The sequence below is a fragment of the Capsella rubella genome, unplaced genomic scaffold (assembly GCF_000375325.1).
Source record: "Capsella rubella cultivar Monte Gargano unplaced genomic scaffold, Caprub1_0 scaffold_7, whole genome shotgun sequence".
In the NCBI taxonomy this organism is placed as follows: Eukaryota; Viridiplantae; Streptophyta; class Magnoliopsida; order Brassicales; family Brassicaceae; genus Capsella; species Capsella rubella.
The window spans coordinates 10,136,647-10,150,835 of record NW_006238917.1 but is presented as its reverse complement, the minus strand read 5'-3'; the positions used below and the strand labels follow the sequence as shown (position 1 = coordinate 10,150,835).

Below are 14,189 nucleotides of genomic sequence, written 5' to 3'. Positions count from 1 at the left end.
TGTCATATGGCCCTGATCATCCCCATACTTGGATTGTGGCTGGATGATAGTATCTGCAAAGCTCTGATTCTCAAAAGTCTTGGTCCAACTAAAATTTAACAGGTTCTTAGTACTAAACAGAGGATTTGATCTCTGAGAAGGAGAGTTTTTTCTTTTGAAGAATTCCCAAAGCTTGTATCAGAATTGTAGAATCATTCTTATCTAAACTACAGGTTTGATGTTCTTTGCTGTTTTGATCTGTTGAACTTTGGTCAGGTTTGATCTCTTCACAACAAGTAAAGCTGGTAGGGGTAGTTTGGTAGAATCATGACTGTCTGTGGGAAGCCACTGCCAGTGGGAAGCTGATTCTGAGCAATCATTTTTTGATATAAGAAGCGCACAGCAATTTGGTGATTTGATATAAAGTGATTCACTGTAAGAACCTTCTTGCAGAATTAGTTCCAGCAGTAAAAAGTCAGATTCCTTTACATATAGTCTTCAGTGGCGGCTTCATTTGGTTGTTCCTTCAATATAGTATGGTGTGACATGTCAGTTTGACGTACGTGACATGTCAATCTCGTGAAAGCAACTGCAATGTTTCTTTTTTTCTTATTTGTTTTATTTAGTTGCTAACGTCCTCGTGGTTGTGTGGGGACTCCGTATTAAGACCTTTGACTTCTGTCCTCATTAAGAAGCCACTTGGTTGTGATCATTTGTTTGCAAGCATACTACTTAGTTCTCTAACTTGGATAACATATCCTCCTCTCTCTTTGGTTTCCATTAATGATTATGCCTCAAACAGATGGAGTTGAGTTTGCTTCTGGGAACAATGAAAACAGACATGTTTTTGAAGATGGGGAGCTTCAGTCTCAATGGGCTGGTATTGAGAGATTACCAACTTTTGAAAGGATCACTACTGTTTTGTTCTGCAAAAGAGATGAAGAAGGGAAGAAAAGCGAGAGACGAGTCATGGATGTTTCTAAACTTGAGGATCTTGATCGACACCTCTTTATTGGTGAGCTCATCAGACATGTTGAGAATGATAATCTTCGCTTATTGCAGAAAATAAGGAAGAGAATTGACGAGTAAGTCACACTTATCTCTGTTTTTTTTCTTCATTCATTTAGTCTTGAGTACTCGTTGTTTATAAGAAAATTTTTGTGTTTATATGTTCTTATATAATAGAATTTCAAATGCTATTGTCCCATGTATCTTTTTGTAGCGTTGGTATCGAGTTACCAACGATTGAAGTGAGGTTCAGTGATCTTTTTGTCGAAGCAGAGTGTGAAGTTGTTTACGGAAAGCCAATCCCAACTCTTTGGAATGCTATTGCAAGCAAACTATCTGTAAGAGTCATTTAATTCCTTTTGACTTGTCTTTCTATTTTCATTTCCTTCTCTGAGATTCAACTTTTCCTTGTAATGGTTGGTTTTGGAAGAGATTCATGTGTTCAAAGCAAGAAAAGAAGATCTTGAAAGGTGTCAGTGGCATCATAAGGCCTAAAAGGTTGATTCTTGAAGCAGAAATTTTTCCTTAAATTTTTTGTATTGTTTTCAAGAGTGATTGGTTTAATTCAGAACATCTAGGGGTTTTCTTGTAGAATGACTCTGTTGGTTGGTCCTCCTGGCTGTGGTAAAACCACTCTTCTACTTGCACTATCTGGAAGACTCGACCCTTCTTTAAAGGTGTGGTTTCTTTTCTGTCATTGAAGCTCGTTTATTTATCAGTAATCATTATGAGTTGCTTTCACCTTTCAGACTAGAGGAGAAGTTAGTTACAACGGTCACCTATTCTCGGAGTTTGTTCCTGAGAAAACATCATGTTATGTAAGTCAAAACGATCTGCATATTCCAGAGCTTAGTGTGAGAGAGACACTCGATTTTTCGGGATGTTTTCAAGGCACAGGAAGCTGTTTAGGTAAGGGAATAATGAATTCTTATGTCTTCTATCGATATAACTTTATTGACCTTGAAAACTACTGTAACCTTTTTTATTCAGAAATGATTACAGAGATTAGTAGAAGGGAGAAACTGAAAGGGATAGTTCCAGATCCTGATATAGATGCATACATGAAGGTAAAGTAACTATGGATATTCAATATGAAAATTATCTATAACTTGTAACTTGATTTGATTTGATATATAAGAAAACATCTTTGGGATTCAACTTTTTATCATGACAGGCAGTTTCAATTGAGGGTTCAAAAACTAATCTGCAAACGGACTATATCCTAAAGGTATGATACCTTCAGTGTCTGTTCTTTTTCTACTCCGTTCTTTAGCTTTTACTCTTATCAAAATTTGATTAATGCATCTGTGTTTTAGATCCTAGGACTCAATATCTGTGCAGATACGCGTGTTGGAGATGCTTCAAGACCAGGAATATCTGGTGGCCAAAAGAGAAGATTAACTACAGGTACTTTTAACTTTCACACAGTGGTTTAGCATCTTCCAAGCAAAATTTCATGTTTGTTATATACATCTGTAATCTATTGCAGGGGAGATGATCGTAGGTCCAATAAAGACTCTGTTCATGGATGAAATATCGAATGGTTTGGATAGCTCAACTTCATTCCAGATTCTGTCATGTCTCCAACAGTTTGTACGTCTATCTGAAGGAACCATACTGGTTTCACTGCTTCAGCCTGCACCAGAAACGTTTGAGCTTTTCGACGATGTGATACTTATGGGAGAGGGAAAGATAATCTATCATGGTCCACGGGAACTTGTCTGTGGATTCTTTGAGGATTGCGGATTTAAATGTCCAAATAGGAAATCTGTTGCTGAGTTCCTTCAGGAGGTATGAATATGATAGTTATGATACTATCTGGTCTTGATACTGTGATGATAATCATCTCTCTCTTTTGATGCAGGTTATTTCAAGGAAAGATCAAGAACAGTATTGGTGTCACAGAGACAAACCATATTGTTATGTCTCCATTGACTCATTTATTGAGAAATTTGAAAAGTCTGATCTTGGATTACAACTACAAGATGAACTCTCCAAGATATGTGAAAAGTCTCAGACTCACAAGGATGCACTGTGCTTTAGAAAATACTCACTTAGTAACTGGGAGATGCTAAAAGCTTGTTCAAGGAGAGAGTTTCTTCTGATGAAACGTAACTCTTTCGTTTATGTATTCAAATCTGGACTTGTGAGTTCTGTTTACTTTGCCTAAAAGCTTTACTTGTTTTCTTTTATACCAATACATTCTAAACCTTTTTCTGTGTCTCTTTCTGCAGCTAATTTTGATTGGATCCATTGCAATAACTGTATATTTAAGAACTGGGTCTACAAGAGATGCTCCTCACGCTAATTATCTTATGGGTTCTTTATTCTTTTCTCTCTTTAAACTTCTTTCTGATGGACTTCCAGAACTCACGTTGACAATCTCGAGGATTGCCGTGTTCTGCAAGCAAAAAGAGCTATACTTTTATCCAGCTTGGGCCTATGCAATCCCTTCCGCTATTTTAAAGATCCCGATTTCATTTCTTGAATCGTTCCTCTGGACATCTCTGACATATTATGCCATTGGTTACAGTCCTGAGATGGGAAGGTAGTTTTAGTTTGGAATATGTTTTTCAATGTTGATTGCAAAAACAAACCAACATTGAGAAACATTTCTATGCTTAGTCAAATTATTTTTTCCTTCCTTCAGGTTCATCCGCCAGTTCTTGATCTTCTTTGCTTTGCACCTTACATGTATATCAATGTTCCGTGCTATAGCTGCCATCTTTCGAGATTTTGTTGTTTCCACAACCATTGGAACAATTTCTGTAATGCTTCTTTCAGTATTCGGAGGTTTCATTGTTCGGAAATGTAAGTTTGTTACTTGGAACTAGAATTAGAACAAGTCTCTGACTTTGGAGGTTACATTGTAATAGTGCTCTGTTATTTTTTCAGCCACAATGCCTGCTTGGCTTGAGTGGGGATTCTGGCTTTCTCCATTGTCATATGCTGAGATTGGCTTAACCGCAAACGAATTTTTCGCTCCACGGTGGAGGAAGGTAGAGAATTCTTCAGAAGGCCTTTCACATTTTAATAGCTAAGTTTTTTTTGTTCATTATTGATCCTTTTCAATCCTTTTTTTTTTAATTACCATTAGACAACAACTGAAAACAGAACTTTGGGGGAACAAGTTCTAGATGCTCGTGGGTTGAACTTTGGTAATCAATCTTACTGGAGTGCATTTGGCGCTTTAATTGGCTTCACACTCTTCTTCAATACTGTTTTTGCACTGGCCTTGACCTTTCTAAAGAGTAAGTTCACAAGATATATATATTAGAAATGTGACTTAATGAGGTAATGAGGACTCATTTTTTTCCTGTAACTTCAGCCTCGCTGAGGTCTCGCGTGATTGTTTCTCGTGAGAAGAACACTCAAAGCTCAGAAAAATATTATGAATCAAGTTCTGAAACTGCTTCCCAATTCAAAAATGCATTGCCTTTCAAGCCCCTAACTTTCACATTTCAAGACGTACAATATTTCATTGAGACTCCTCAGGTAAAGACTATAGAGTATGCATGAGCAGTGCAAATTTTCATGAACCCTTTTAAACAAGTCAGAGTTGTAATGTGTGGCTATAATTTTTGTCCAAGGGAAAAAAGCTGCAGCTTCTCTCTGACGTTTCAGGCGCCTTCCAGCCCGGTGTTCTCACTGCTCTAATGGGTGTGAGTGGGGCTGGTAAAACGACTCTGCTTGATGTTCTTTCGGGAAGGAAAACCCGTGGTGACATTATAGGAAAGATTGAAGTAGGCGGTTACCTTAAGGTTCAAGAAACATTTGCACGAGTTTCAGGTTATTGCGAACAGTTTGATATCCATTCTCCCAATTTAACTGTCCAAGAGTCACTGCAATACTCTGCTTGGCTTCGACTTCCTTCTAATATTAATTCAGAAATGAAGAGCGTAAGTCATTAATTGGGAAAACATAATTTTTCTTTTAGCTTCTTTGTCTGAGTATTGACTCTATCTTTGCTTTCAGGCAATAGTCAATGAAGTTCTTGAGACGATAGAGCTCAAGGAGATTAAAGATTCCATAGTAGGAATGGCTGGAATTAGCGGTTTAACAACAGAACAACGCAAAAGACTAACAATAGCTGTTGAGCTTGTTTCCAATCCTTCAATCATATTTATGGATGAACCTACCACAGGATTAGATGCAAGAGCTGCTGCAATTGTAATGAGAGCTGTGAAAAACATCGCTGAGACTGGACGAACTGTTGTTTGCACGATTCACCAGCCGAGTATAGATATCTTTGAAGCATTTGATGAGGTAAAATTTGTAAAACATTCTACTCATTTAAAGTCTTTTGTTTGAAGTACATTATATGACTTTTCAATTGCAGCTGATTCTGATGAAAAATGGAGGAAAGATTATCTATTGTGGGCCTCTTGGACAACATTCAAGCAAAGTTATTGAATACTTTATGGTCAGTTTAATAGTGACACTGTAGCATATAAAGTATGGTTTATTCTTTATTTAGAACAAGAAATTTCAACTGTAGAGCATTCCTGGAGTTCCGAAAATGAAAGAGAACTGTAATCCAGCCACTTGGATACTAGACCTTACTTCTAAATCATCAGAAGACAAACTTGGTGTTGATTTCGCACAGATGTACAAGGAATCAAGTTTGTTTAAGTAAGTCTATAAACAAGTATCATCACTTAATTACACTTTGGATCTTGTATGCCTGAAACTGTGACCATCTTTTCTTTTTTTCTGTTTTAGGGAGAACAAAATGGTAATTGAGCAAATGAGATGTACATCTTTGGGATCTGAAGGTTTAATATCATCTTCACGATATGCTCAAACGGGTTGGGAACAATTCAAAGCATGCCTCTGGAAACAACATCTCTCTTATTGGAGAAACCCTTCCTACAATCTCACTCGCATCATTTTCATGTGTCTTACTTCTGTGCTCTGTGGTATTCTTTTCTGGCAAAAAGCTAAGATAATGTTCGTCACTCGCCCATGTGTTTCCTTAATCTCAAAAGGATTAGTTATTCAAACTTTGTTGATCTCTCTTCTTTGCAGAAACAATCAGCAAGATCTTTTTGACGTATTTGGCTCAATGTTCACGGTGGTTCTATTCTCTGGAATAAACAATTGCTCAACAGTGTTATTTTGCGTTGCAACCGAACGAAATGTCTTCTACCGCGAAAGATTTTCCCGTATGTACAACTCATGGTCGTATTCCCTTGCTCAGGTTAAAACACTTCCTCAATCAAACCATAAAGGAAGGAGAAAAAACTGTGTTGGTATTGACTTTGAGGCTTAAGTTTTGCAGGTGTTGGTTGAAATACCATACTCATTTTTCCAATCTATTGTATATGTAATACTCGTATATCCTATGGTTGGCTATCACTGGTCGGTCTACAAAGTGTTTTGGAGCTTCTACTCAATCTTCTGCTCCTTGCTCACCTTCAACTATTTCGGCATGCTTTTAGTCGTTGTGACCCCAAATGTTCACGTTGCTTTTACTCTCCGCTCTTCTTATTACTCAATTGTCAATCTCTTTGCTGGTTATGTCATGCCGAAACCAGTAAGTCCTCTTTTACATATCTTCACCAAGTCTCTAAAGTTTCGATTCTTGTTGTTAATGAGATTTTTCGAGTTCTTGTTCTTGATGCAGAACATTCCAAGATGGTGGATTTGGATGTATTACTTGAGCCCTACGTCATGGGTTTTGAACGGATTGCTCACATCGCAATATGGAGATATGGAGGAAGAGATATTAGCCTTTGGAGAGAAGAAGAAGGTTTCAGCTTTCCTGGAAAGTTATTTTGGCTATAAATATGACTCTTTGGCTCTTGTAGCTGTCGTTCTTATCGCCTTCCCCATTCTCTTGGCATCTCTTTTCGCATTTTTCATTGGCAAACTCAATTTCCAAAAGAAGTGAATCCTCGTTATCTTCATATGAAGGAGAATGTTTTGGTATTTACAAATGAGATTTTTTTTTTCTTAGAAACAAGTACATAGAAAGAGAATAAATAGGTTCCAAAATTGGTTTAAAAAACCTACAAGCGACTTTCTCACATAACTAACAAACTCACAACTTTAGATAGAGAATGAGACAAACCATATACACAAGAAGGATCTGAGTTTTCGTCTTCTCCATCCACTTGTTTACAAAAAGGGAGAGACCAAACAAAAAAAAAAAGCAACCTTTGGTGTAAAATGCAAAATCGTGCAAGTTTTCTAGGTGGTCAAACTCAGTCTTTTATGAGACGCTTTTCGAAGTTGGTCAGGAAGATATGCTAACCCACCTACAGGCTACAAGAAGGAAAACATTAGGGTTCTATTGGGCATTAAGGTTGATGCGAGGCTGCGAGCAGAGTTGTCTTACACTGTGGCATCAACAAGCTTACCTCAGATTCCACCACTGGTTTTGTAGCAGAGGAAGCGTAGACCTTGCTCAGGCATTTTTTGGCTGATTCTAGAAGAGAATATCCAACACAAGAAAATGCTAAGTGTTCATGGCAATAAGCTCATCCGGCATGCATTGTCTTATATTAATGACCATTGATTTGTTATAAGGCGATGAGATGTCACAACATTGACGACGAGGAGAAACCATCTGGAAAGAAAAATGTTAACCCGGGCCAAACTGAAGGTAATTTTACTGAGAAGCAAGGGATAAAAAATATAAATTATACCTGTTGAGTATCATGGTCTAGCTTATGAGATAGAACTTTGATGCGTTCTAGACGCTTAACAGCTTCTGCTCTGTGGCAGTTTCCGACTCTATGAAGAATATAGTTACTCCATGTTCCCTCAGATCCATCTGATCCTACACTGTCCAAGAAAAAGACGAGTGATCTCCCGCATGGATCCCTGGGATAATCCCTTGTACTGAACATATAATTGCTTTGAACCCCTGACCCTCTCCTCCATGTCGAAAATGTCTTTTGCAGGGTGAGAAGATCCGGGAGAAGTTTATTACCTTCATAAACTTGAATCGCGTAACCCCACACAACCGAAACAGTCACTGTGTTCAAAGAATCATAACAGACACTCTGCTGCAAAATCCTCCCGGAATCTAAACTTGAAGCCCCAATAAGGCGAGCCACAGATTCTGTCCGGTTCATCTTTGGAAAGAACGGATCAACTGCGTCCAAGTGATGAAGGGATACCAATGGAGATAAAGGGTGCGCACAGAGCAGGCCAAATATGTTTCCTCTTACATCGATCTATGAAAAAGAGCACAAATATAGTAATTTTCAAATTAACTCTCTAGCAGCAAAACTCAAATATGGAAAGGTAAGCCAATTATAGTAATCCGACAAATTACTACAACAGAAAGGAACATACTAACTACATTATCCAATACCAACCACATAAGAAAACTAATCCAACGCTTTCATCACTGAACTAAACTTGTCTAATATGGAAATCTCTCATAAATTTTTTCTTGTTCAGCAATCAGCATCAATGTCACAGTGAACTATCAACTTTTCAATTCCAATTCAAGGCTTTTCACTGTCTCAAATTCTCAATCATACCAAATGGTTGCAACTAATTTAGCAAAACCAATCAATCAATTCCTTTATTACCTGATGAAATCCAGGTTCATGAGTTAATGTAACACCAAGCTCAGCCAAGCAAGAGAAGATCCTAGAATCACTTCCATACATATGTGAATACCTCATCAAACAAGAATCCAAAACCTTAGCTAAAACCTTCGCAAGCGAAACACTAATGGCGAATCCTCCTCCACCAAACGCCATATCAAACGAATACCTAACATTCTGATCATAAAACTCCGAATTACTTCCGACGTAATACCACTTCCGGTGATCATACTTAGACAAAACCGTCACGAGATTATCTACAAAGAACACAGTATCATCATCACCGAAAACGAACCACCGCACATCTTTATCTCCTTGATCCACCGTCTCTTTAACAACACGAGCCACACGGATCGCTGATCGGAGACCACCAGGGAAATTATAAGGAAACCTAGAAACGTCTTTAGAAACAACCACAGGAGGAAGAGTTAGATCGGACTCAAATCCACCACGATCGAGAAACACGACGGCGCGTGTAGACTCAGGAGTATACCAGAGACGAACATATGAGCTACGACGGAGCCAAGAGTCGTGAGAAGCAGCGATCGAGAAGAGTAAGTGACGGCGACGAGTGGAGAACACAGTTAAGGATCTAGCGATCGATGAAATCTTCTCACGCCGGAAAGTTCCGTACGAGAAAATTATGTAGATGATGAAACAAAATACGAGTAATAAAAAGATGTTTCTGATGCGGGAAGAAGTTAACGCCGGAGATTTGGCCGGAAAGAGCATTTCCGGCGAGAGGGAATCGAGTCTAGAGAGAGATGGATCAGGTCGTCTCTTACGTCTCGTCTGGTTCATTTTCAGAGTTTCGATTTTGAATTTTCTTCTTCTTCCTCACCGTAGAGTCGACGACGGTTAAGTTTATCGGAAAGTGGCAGAGCGAAGCCGTCACCTTTCAGTGAATCTTATAAAAAAGACTTTGGACTGGTCATTTGAGTTTACGGGTCGGGTATTTCGGATCCGACTTCGGACCTGCTAGATGAGCCCGAAGGTTAGGAGTTGTGTTGGGTTTATCATTCGAATTTTATTATTCCCACTAGGGTAATATAAAACGTATACTATATAGTTTTTACTTGACTAATTCAGACTCTAGCCATCAAAGAAGAGATGAAGATTGAGCTCGTGTTCATACCATTGCCGGGGATTGGTCATCTCCGGCCAACGGTGAAGCTGGCGAAGCAACTTATCAGCAGCGATAACCGTCTTTCAATCACCGTAATCCTCATCCCTTCAAGATTCGACGCTGGTGATGCATCAGCATGTATGGCATCCCTCATCACAGCGTCTCAAGATCGACGCCTCCGTTACGAACCAATCTCCGTCGCGAAACAGCTGCCAATCTCCGATCCGGATCCGGCTCAAGTTTACATCGAGAAACAAAAGGAGAAAGTGAGAGATGCGGTCTTGAGAATCCAAGATCCAACAAGAAAGCTCGGAGGATTCGTGGTGGACATGTTCTGTTCCTCTATGGTCGATGTAGCTAACGGACTTGGAGTTCCGTGTTATATGATGTACACATCGAACGCTACGTTTCTTGGAATCATGCTTCACGTTCAACAAATGTACGATGAGAACAAGTATGACGTCAGTGAGTTGGATGACTCGGTCAACGAGTTGGAGTTCCCGTCTCTGACTCGTCCTTATCCTGTGAAGTCTCTTCCTCATATCCTCACTTCGAAGGAGTGGTTACCTCTCTCTCTAGCTCAAGCTAGGTTGTTCCGGGAGATGAAGGGTTTCTTGGTAAACACAGTTGCTGAGTTAGGACCTCACGCTCTGAAAATGTTCACTGGTGATGATGATCTTCCTCAGGCTTATCCAGTTGGACCAGTGTTGGATCTTGAAAACGGTTCTGATAAGGACGAGAAGTCATCGGCGATCTTACAGTGGCTCGATGAGCAACCGGCTAAATCTGTTGTGTTTCTCTGTTTTGGTAGCTTGGGAGGTTTCACTGAGGAACAAACTAGAGAAATAGCTGTGTCGTTAGACCGAAGTGGTCACCGGTTTCTTTGGTCTCTCCGTCGTGCATCTCCGAATATAATGACTGACCGTCCCGGGGATTTCACAGATTTGGAGATGGTTCTTCCGGAGGGGTTCTTGGACCGGACATTGGATAGAGGGAAAGTGATTGGATGGGCACCACAAGTGGCGGTACTAGCGAAACCAGCGATAGGAGGATTCGTCACTCACTGCGGGTGGAACTCGATACTAGAGAGCTTATGGTTCGGTGTCCCAATGGTGGCATGGCCACTCTACGCAGAGCAGAAGGTAAACGCGTTCGAGATGGTGGAAGAGCTGGGACTGGCTGTGGAGATATGTAAGTACTTGAAAGTAGATTTGTTCGCTAAAGAGATGGAGACGGCTAAGGCGGAGGATATAGAGAAAGCCATTAGGCGTGTGATGGAACAGGACAGTGACGTTAGGAACAGAGCCAAGGAGATGGCGGAGAAATGTCATGTGGCGTTAAGGGACGATGGATCTTCGCAGGTGGCTTTGCAAAAGTTTATTCAAGACATTGTTAAGAATGTTGCTTAAACATTTCATTTGTTTCCATCTTTAAAAGATCTTCATCAAAATAAGAAGTTATGTAATTGCTACACAAGTCTTTTAGCAGTGGCGCCAAGCTACAAGCGTGATTGCTTTAACAAATTATTAGAGACGTACTGATCGAGGTTAACTTGTCGATCTTCAAATTGATAACATTATAGCTAATATCTTTTCACATAATCGCACACGTATATCAAAACTCTTGGCTTCTTGCACCAACGATGTGTTCTAAGTTCTAACTAATATGAAAAAAAACATAAATTATAAGAATACAAACATATATAGAAGTGGTTCGTACGTGCACCAACGATGTGTTGGCTAGAAAAGAAACGGATTTTATTATTAACAAACCCACGTTGGTTTACTATTTTCCCATTGAGAAAACAACATATGCACATTTTTGCTAATGTTAAATTTTTTTTTATAGATAAAAAAATTCTTATGAGATGTTGCTAATGCAAATTTTAAGTTTTTTTTTTTGTTTCTATCCATCATTATTTGGGTAAAAAATTGGATCCATTACCCAAAAGTTAAAGTTGACATGTTTATGCTGTTTTGAGAGAAAATCCAACTATAATATTTTTTAACAAAATGAAAGATTGAATGTAAACAATCAATAAATGGAAAGAAAAAAATTTCCATCGTTTTTAATAAAAAGAATTTACTTTATTTGTGAACCATGCAATCCAACTATGTAAGTGAAGTTCCCTTTTTTATGTAGCAAACTTGTACGTAGCAAACTTGTAATAAAGTTTAGAAAAAGTTGACTACATAACCACCCATTCTCAATTAATCTTCCTCGAATATGTTTCTAATTACGAGTTGAAGACTACTTAGTAAACCAAGATACTCATAACCAAGATACTCAGAGGCAAGCCAACGACGATGGTCATCATAGGATATCTTCATGGGATATTGTTAATTGGCCAATGGCGATAATCTGAGCGAAGAAAACCACCATAGATTTGTAAAAGTTTATTTACGTGTCCAATAAAGTAGCTTGATCTTTCTTATGTTTTATAAATAGTGTTGTTCCCGAAATCAATAATAGTAATGTTTCCATGCGTGAGTTTTTCTCCATAGCATGAACGATATCATTAATATGTTTCAAGTGTTTGTATGTTTGTTCATGTTATATATCATAGTTTTCCATTATTTATGTAAAGTGGCTCAAATAGTAATACAACTATTTTGCATCCTTTTAAGTAAATATTTACAATGCAACACATCTTTTTGTACTAGTAGTTGATGATTCAGTTGTTCTAAATTTGTGCACAATAACTAGTCTCAATCATAATGTTACGATCTTGTCAAATAAACATTTTACCAACAACAAATTTATTATATATTGTATGACTTATATTAAATAATTTTCAAAAAAAGAATTCATACTTAAGAATATTAAAATAAATATTTTTCTTAGTAATATTTTTGTTTTGAATTGCCTTTCATTATTCTATATATATATACTTTAAATATAAACGTGTTATACTCAATAAGTCATTAGTATCACAAAAACGGTAAACTACAAAAACAAATTGAATGGAGAATATAACTTGCTCATTTGCTCTTGATCATTAGTTTCGGATTATAAATCTTTGATTTAACCCTCAATGATAGATTAAACATATGCTATTTGGCAACATAACAGTTTTGAGTCATGCTGATATCAGAATTTAATATGTATATATACCCATTATCGTAGATTACTTTGTTCCTAGTTTTTTTTTGTTTAGAAAGAGTTAATTGTTATACTAAATTGGCTAAACAATGACTCTAGTAGACACCCAATTACATAGTCGTAAAGACCATAAAATTTCTTAAATGCTCACATAGTCCCACATTCTATAATTTAATGTTATATTGTAATCAGTGTGTTATTGATTCTCTAACCACTCTTTTCGGCCATGAATATAGAAATAGCAATTGGCAATGCAAAATAACATATAAAAACAATGTATGGTTTAAAACAATATTACGACAATAATTTACGTGTTGACATACTTTACCACTTCTTATTCAATCTTTTCTCTATCTCTTTATCTTTTCTTCATCTAATGAAACTCGATACTATTTATATACAACTCCCTTACTATATAGACCACACATATAAAAAGTACAATGATTCATTCTAGAATGTGATTTGTGAACCGAATAAGTCATACTAGTCAACCACTCGAAACTTGTGTATCCAAACATGAGGACGAGAGATCGTCTGGTCCTCTAGGGCCAAGTTACATCGAAACAATAGGTCAATATTTGTCCATGTGTAACCTATTTAATGACATAATACAAAATATCCATTTGCTTTAAATAACAAATCATTCCTATATAATAAACCTAAAGCTTCAAGACTTCAACACAAAGAGAGGAGTAAAAGATGTGCAAAGGCGTTAAAGAAGAAGAGAGAAGAGGAGATGAAGGAGGATGCCAGAGACTTTGCACGGAGAGTCCAAGAGCTCCGGTGAGCTGTGAGCTTTGCGGCAAGGACGCAGCCGTGTATTGTGAGGCAGATGCGGCTTTCCTTTGTATGAAATGTGACACATGGGTCCATTCTGCTAATTTTCTTGCTCGGAGACATCTCCGGAGCGTGATCTGCTCGAGCTGTCGGAAGTTAACTCGTCGTTGTCTTGTCGGAGATAAGTTTAATGTTGTTTTACCGGAGATAAGGACGATGGTACGAGGTGAAGAAGATAGTAGTGATCACAAAGTCCCCTTTGTGTTTCTCTGATTTTGTTTTGTTCTTCTTCGTAATTAAGGTTAAATCTTGATAGGATTTATGTAATATTTATTCTTATAAAAAAAATATTGTTGGAAAATTAAATTCTTAATCACTTTTTCTTAAGAACTTGCTTTAGCCATAACAAAGACAATAGTAAGCTACTAAGCTTTACGAAATCAAGAACGACTCTTTCTATGGCAAACATAATCTGCCTTTATTTTTCTTAAATAGGAAAACAAATACAACGTTACAAATTACAATCAAAGTGAAATGGGAAAGTATGAAGTGGTCCAAAACACACTTTAACTGAGATTAATTAAAGAATTAGAATTAGTTAAAGAATTGTAATTAGTAAGAAAGAATCAACG

General features: G+C 37.7%; 4 protein-coding genes across 7 annotated transcripts; 3 read left to right on the top strand and 1 right to left on the bottom strand.

Annotated features, from left to right (window-relative positions):
* The first annotated feature begins 716 nt into the window (after positions 1-716).
* Positions 717-6,902, top strand: LOC17878832 (ABC transporter G family member 43). Of its 3 annotated transcripts, none has more exons than XM_023778327.1 (23): positions 717-1,064; positions 1,202-1,325; positions 1,418-1,485; positions 1,580-1,664; positions 1,737-1,896; positions 1,978-2,054; positions 2,162-2,215; positions 2,304-2,394; positions 2,477-2,778; positions 2,852-3,133; positions 3,222-3,535; positions 3,638-3,798; positions 3,883-3,986; positions 4,085-4,238; positions 4,316-4,482; positions 4,587-4,886; positions 4,963-5,253; positions 5,327-5,410; positions 5,486-5,619; positions 5,710-5,937; positions 6,016-6,187; positions 6,269-6,523; positions 6,614-6,902. In XM_023778327.1, the coding sequence occupies exons 1-23, from the start codon at positions 763-765 to the stop codon at positions 6,878-6,880; spliced, it is 4,176 nt and encodes a 1,391-aa protein (XP_023634095.1). In that variant the 5' UTR covers positions 717-762; the 3' UTR covers positions 6,881-6,902. The 3 variants fall into 3 exon arrangements, with proteins under 3 accessions (XP_023634095.1, XP_023634094.1, XP_023634096.1); XM_023778326.1 differs by having other exon boundaries at positions 4,578-4,886; XM_023778328.1 differs by lacking the exons at positions 717-1,064; positions 1,202-1,325 and having other exon boundaries at positions 1,424-1,485; positions 1,566-1,664; positions 4,578-4,886.
* Positions 6,903-6,959: 57 nt separating this feature from the next.
* LOC17877713 lies at positions 6,960-9,449 on the bottom strand. 2 transcript variants are annotated; one of them, XM_023778330.1, is made up of 4 exons: positions 8,535-9,449; positions 7,638-8,171; positions 7,328-7,558; positions 6,960-7,254 (listed from the first exon to the last, which is right to left on the bottom strand). In XM_023778330.1, the coding sequence occupies exons 1-3, from the start codon at positions 9,351-9,353 to the stop codon at positions 7,448-7,450; spliced, it is 1,464 nt and encodes a 487-aa protein (XP_023634098.1). In that variant the 5' UTR covers positions 9,354-9,449; the 3' UTR covers positions 6,960-7,254; positions 7,328-7,447. The 2 variants fall into 2 exon arrangements, with proteins under 2 accessions (XP_023634098.1, XP_023634097.1); XM_023778329.1 differs by having other exon boundaries at positions 7,350-7,558.
* A 177-nt stretch (positions 9,450-9,626) lies between these two features.
* Positions 9,627-11,223, top strand: LOC17877669 (UDP-glycosyltransferase 71B5). Its single transcript, XM_006286148.2, has one exon. The coding sequence runs from the start codon at positions 9,663-9,665 to the stop codon at positions 11,085-11,087; it is 1,425 nt and encodes a 474-aa protein (XP_006286210.1). The 5' UTR covers positions 9,627-9,662; the 3' UTR covers positions 11,088-11,223.
* Positions 11,224-13,430: 2,207 nt separating this feature from the next.
* Positions 13,431-13,930, top strand: LOC17879483 (B-box domain protein 30). Its single transcript, XM_006284723.2, has one exon. It carries the CDS (start codon positions 13,480-13,482, stop codon positions 13,828-13,830), a length of 351 nt encoding a protein of 116 aa, XP_006284785.1. The 5' UTR covers positions 13,431-13,479; the 3' UTR covers positions 13,831-13,930.
* The last annotated feature ends 259 nt before the right edge of the window (positions 13,931-14,189 follow it).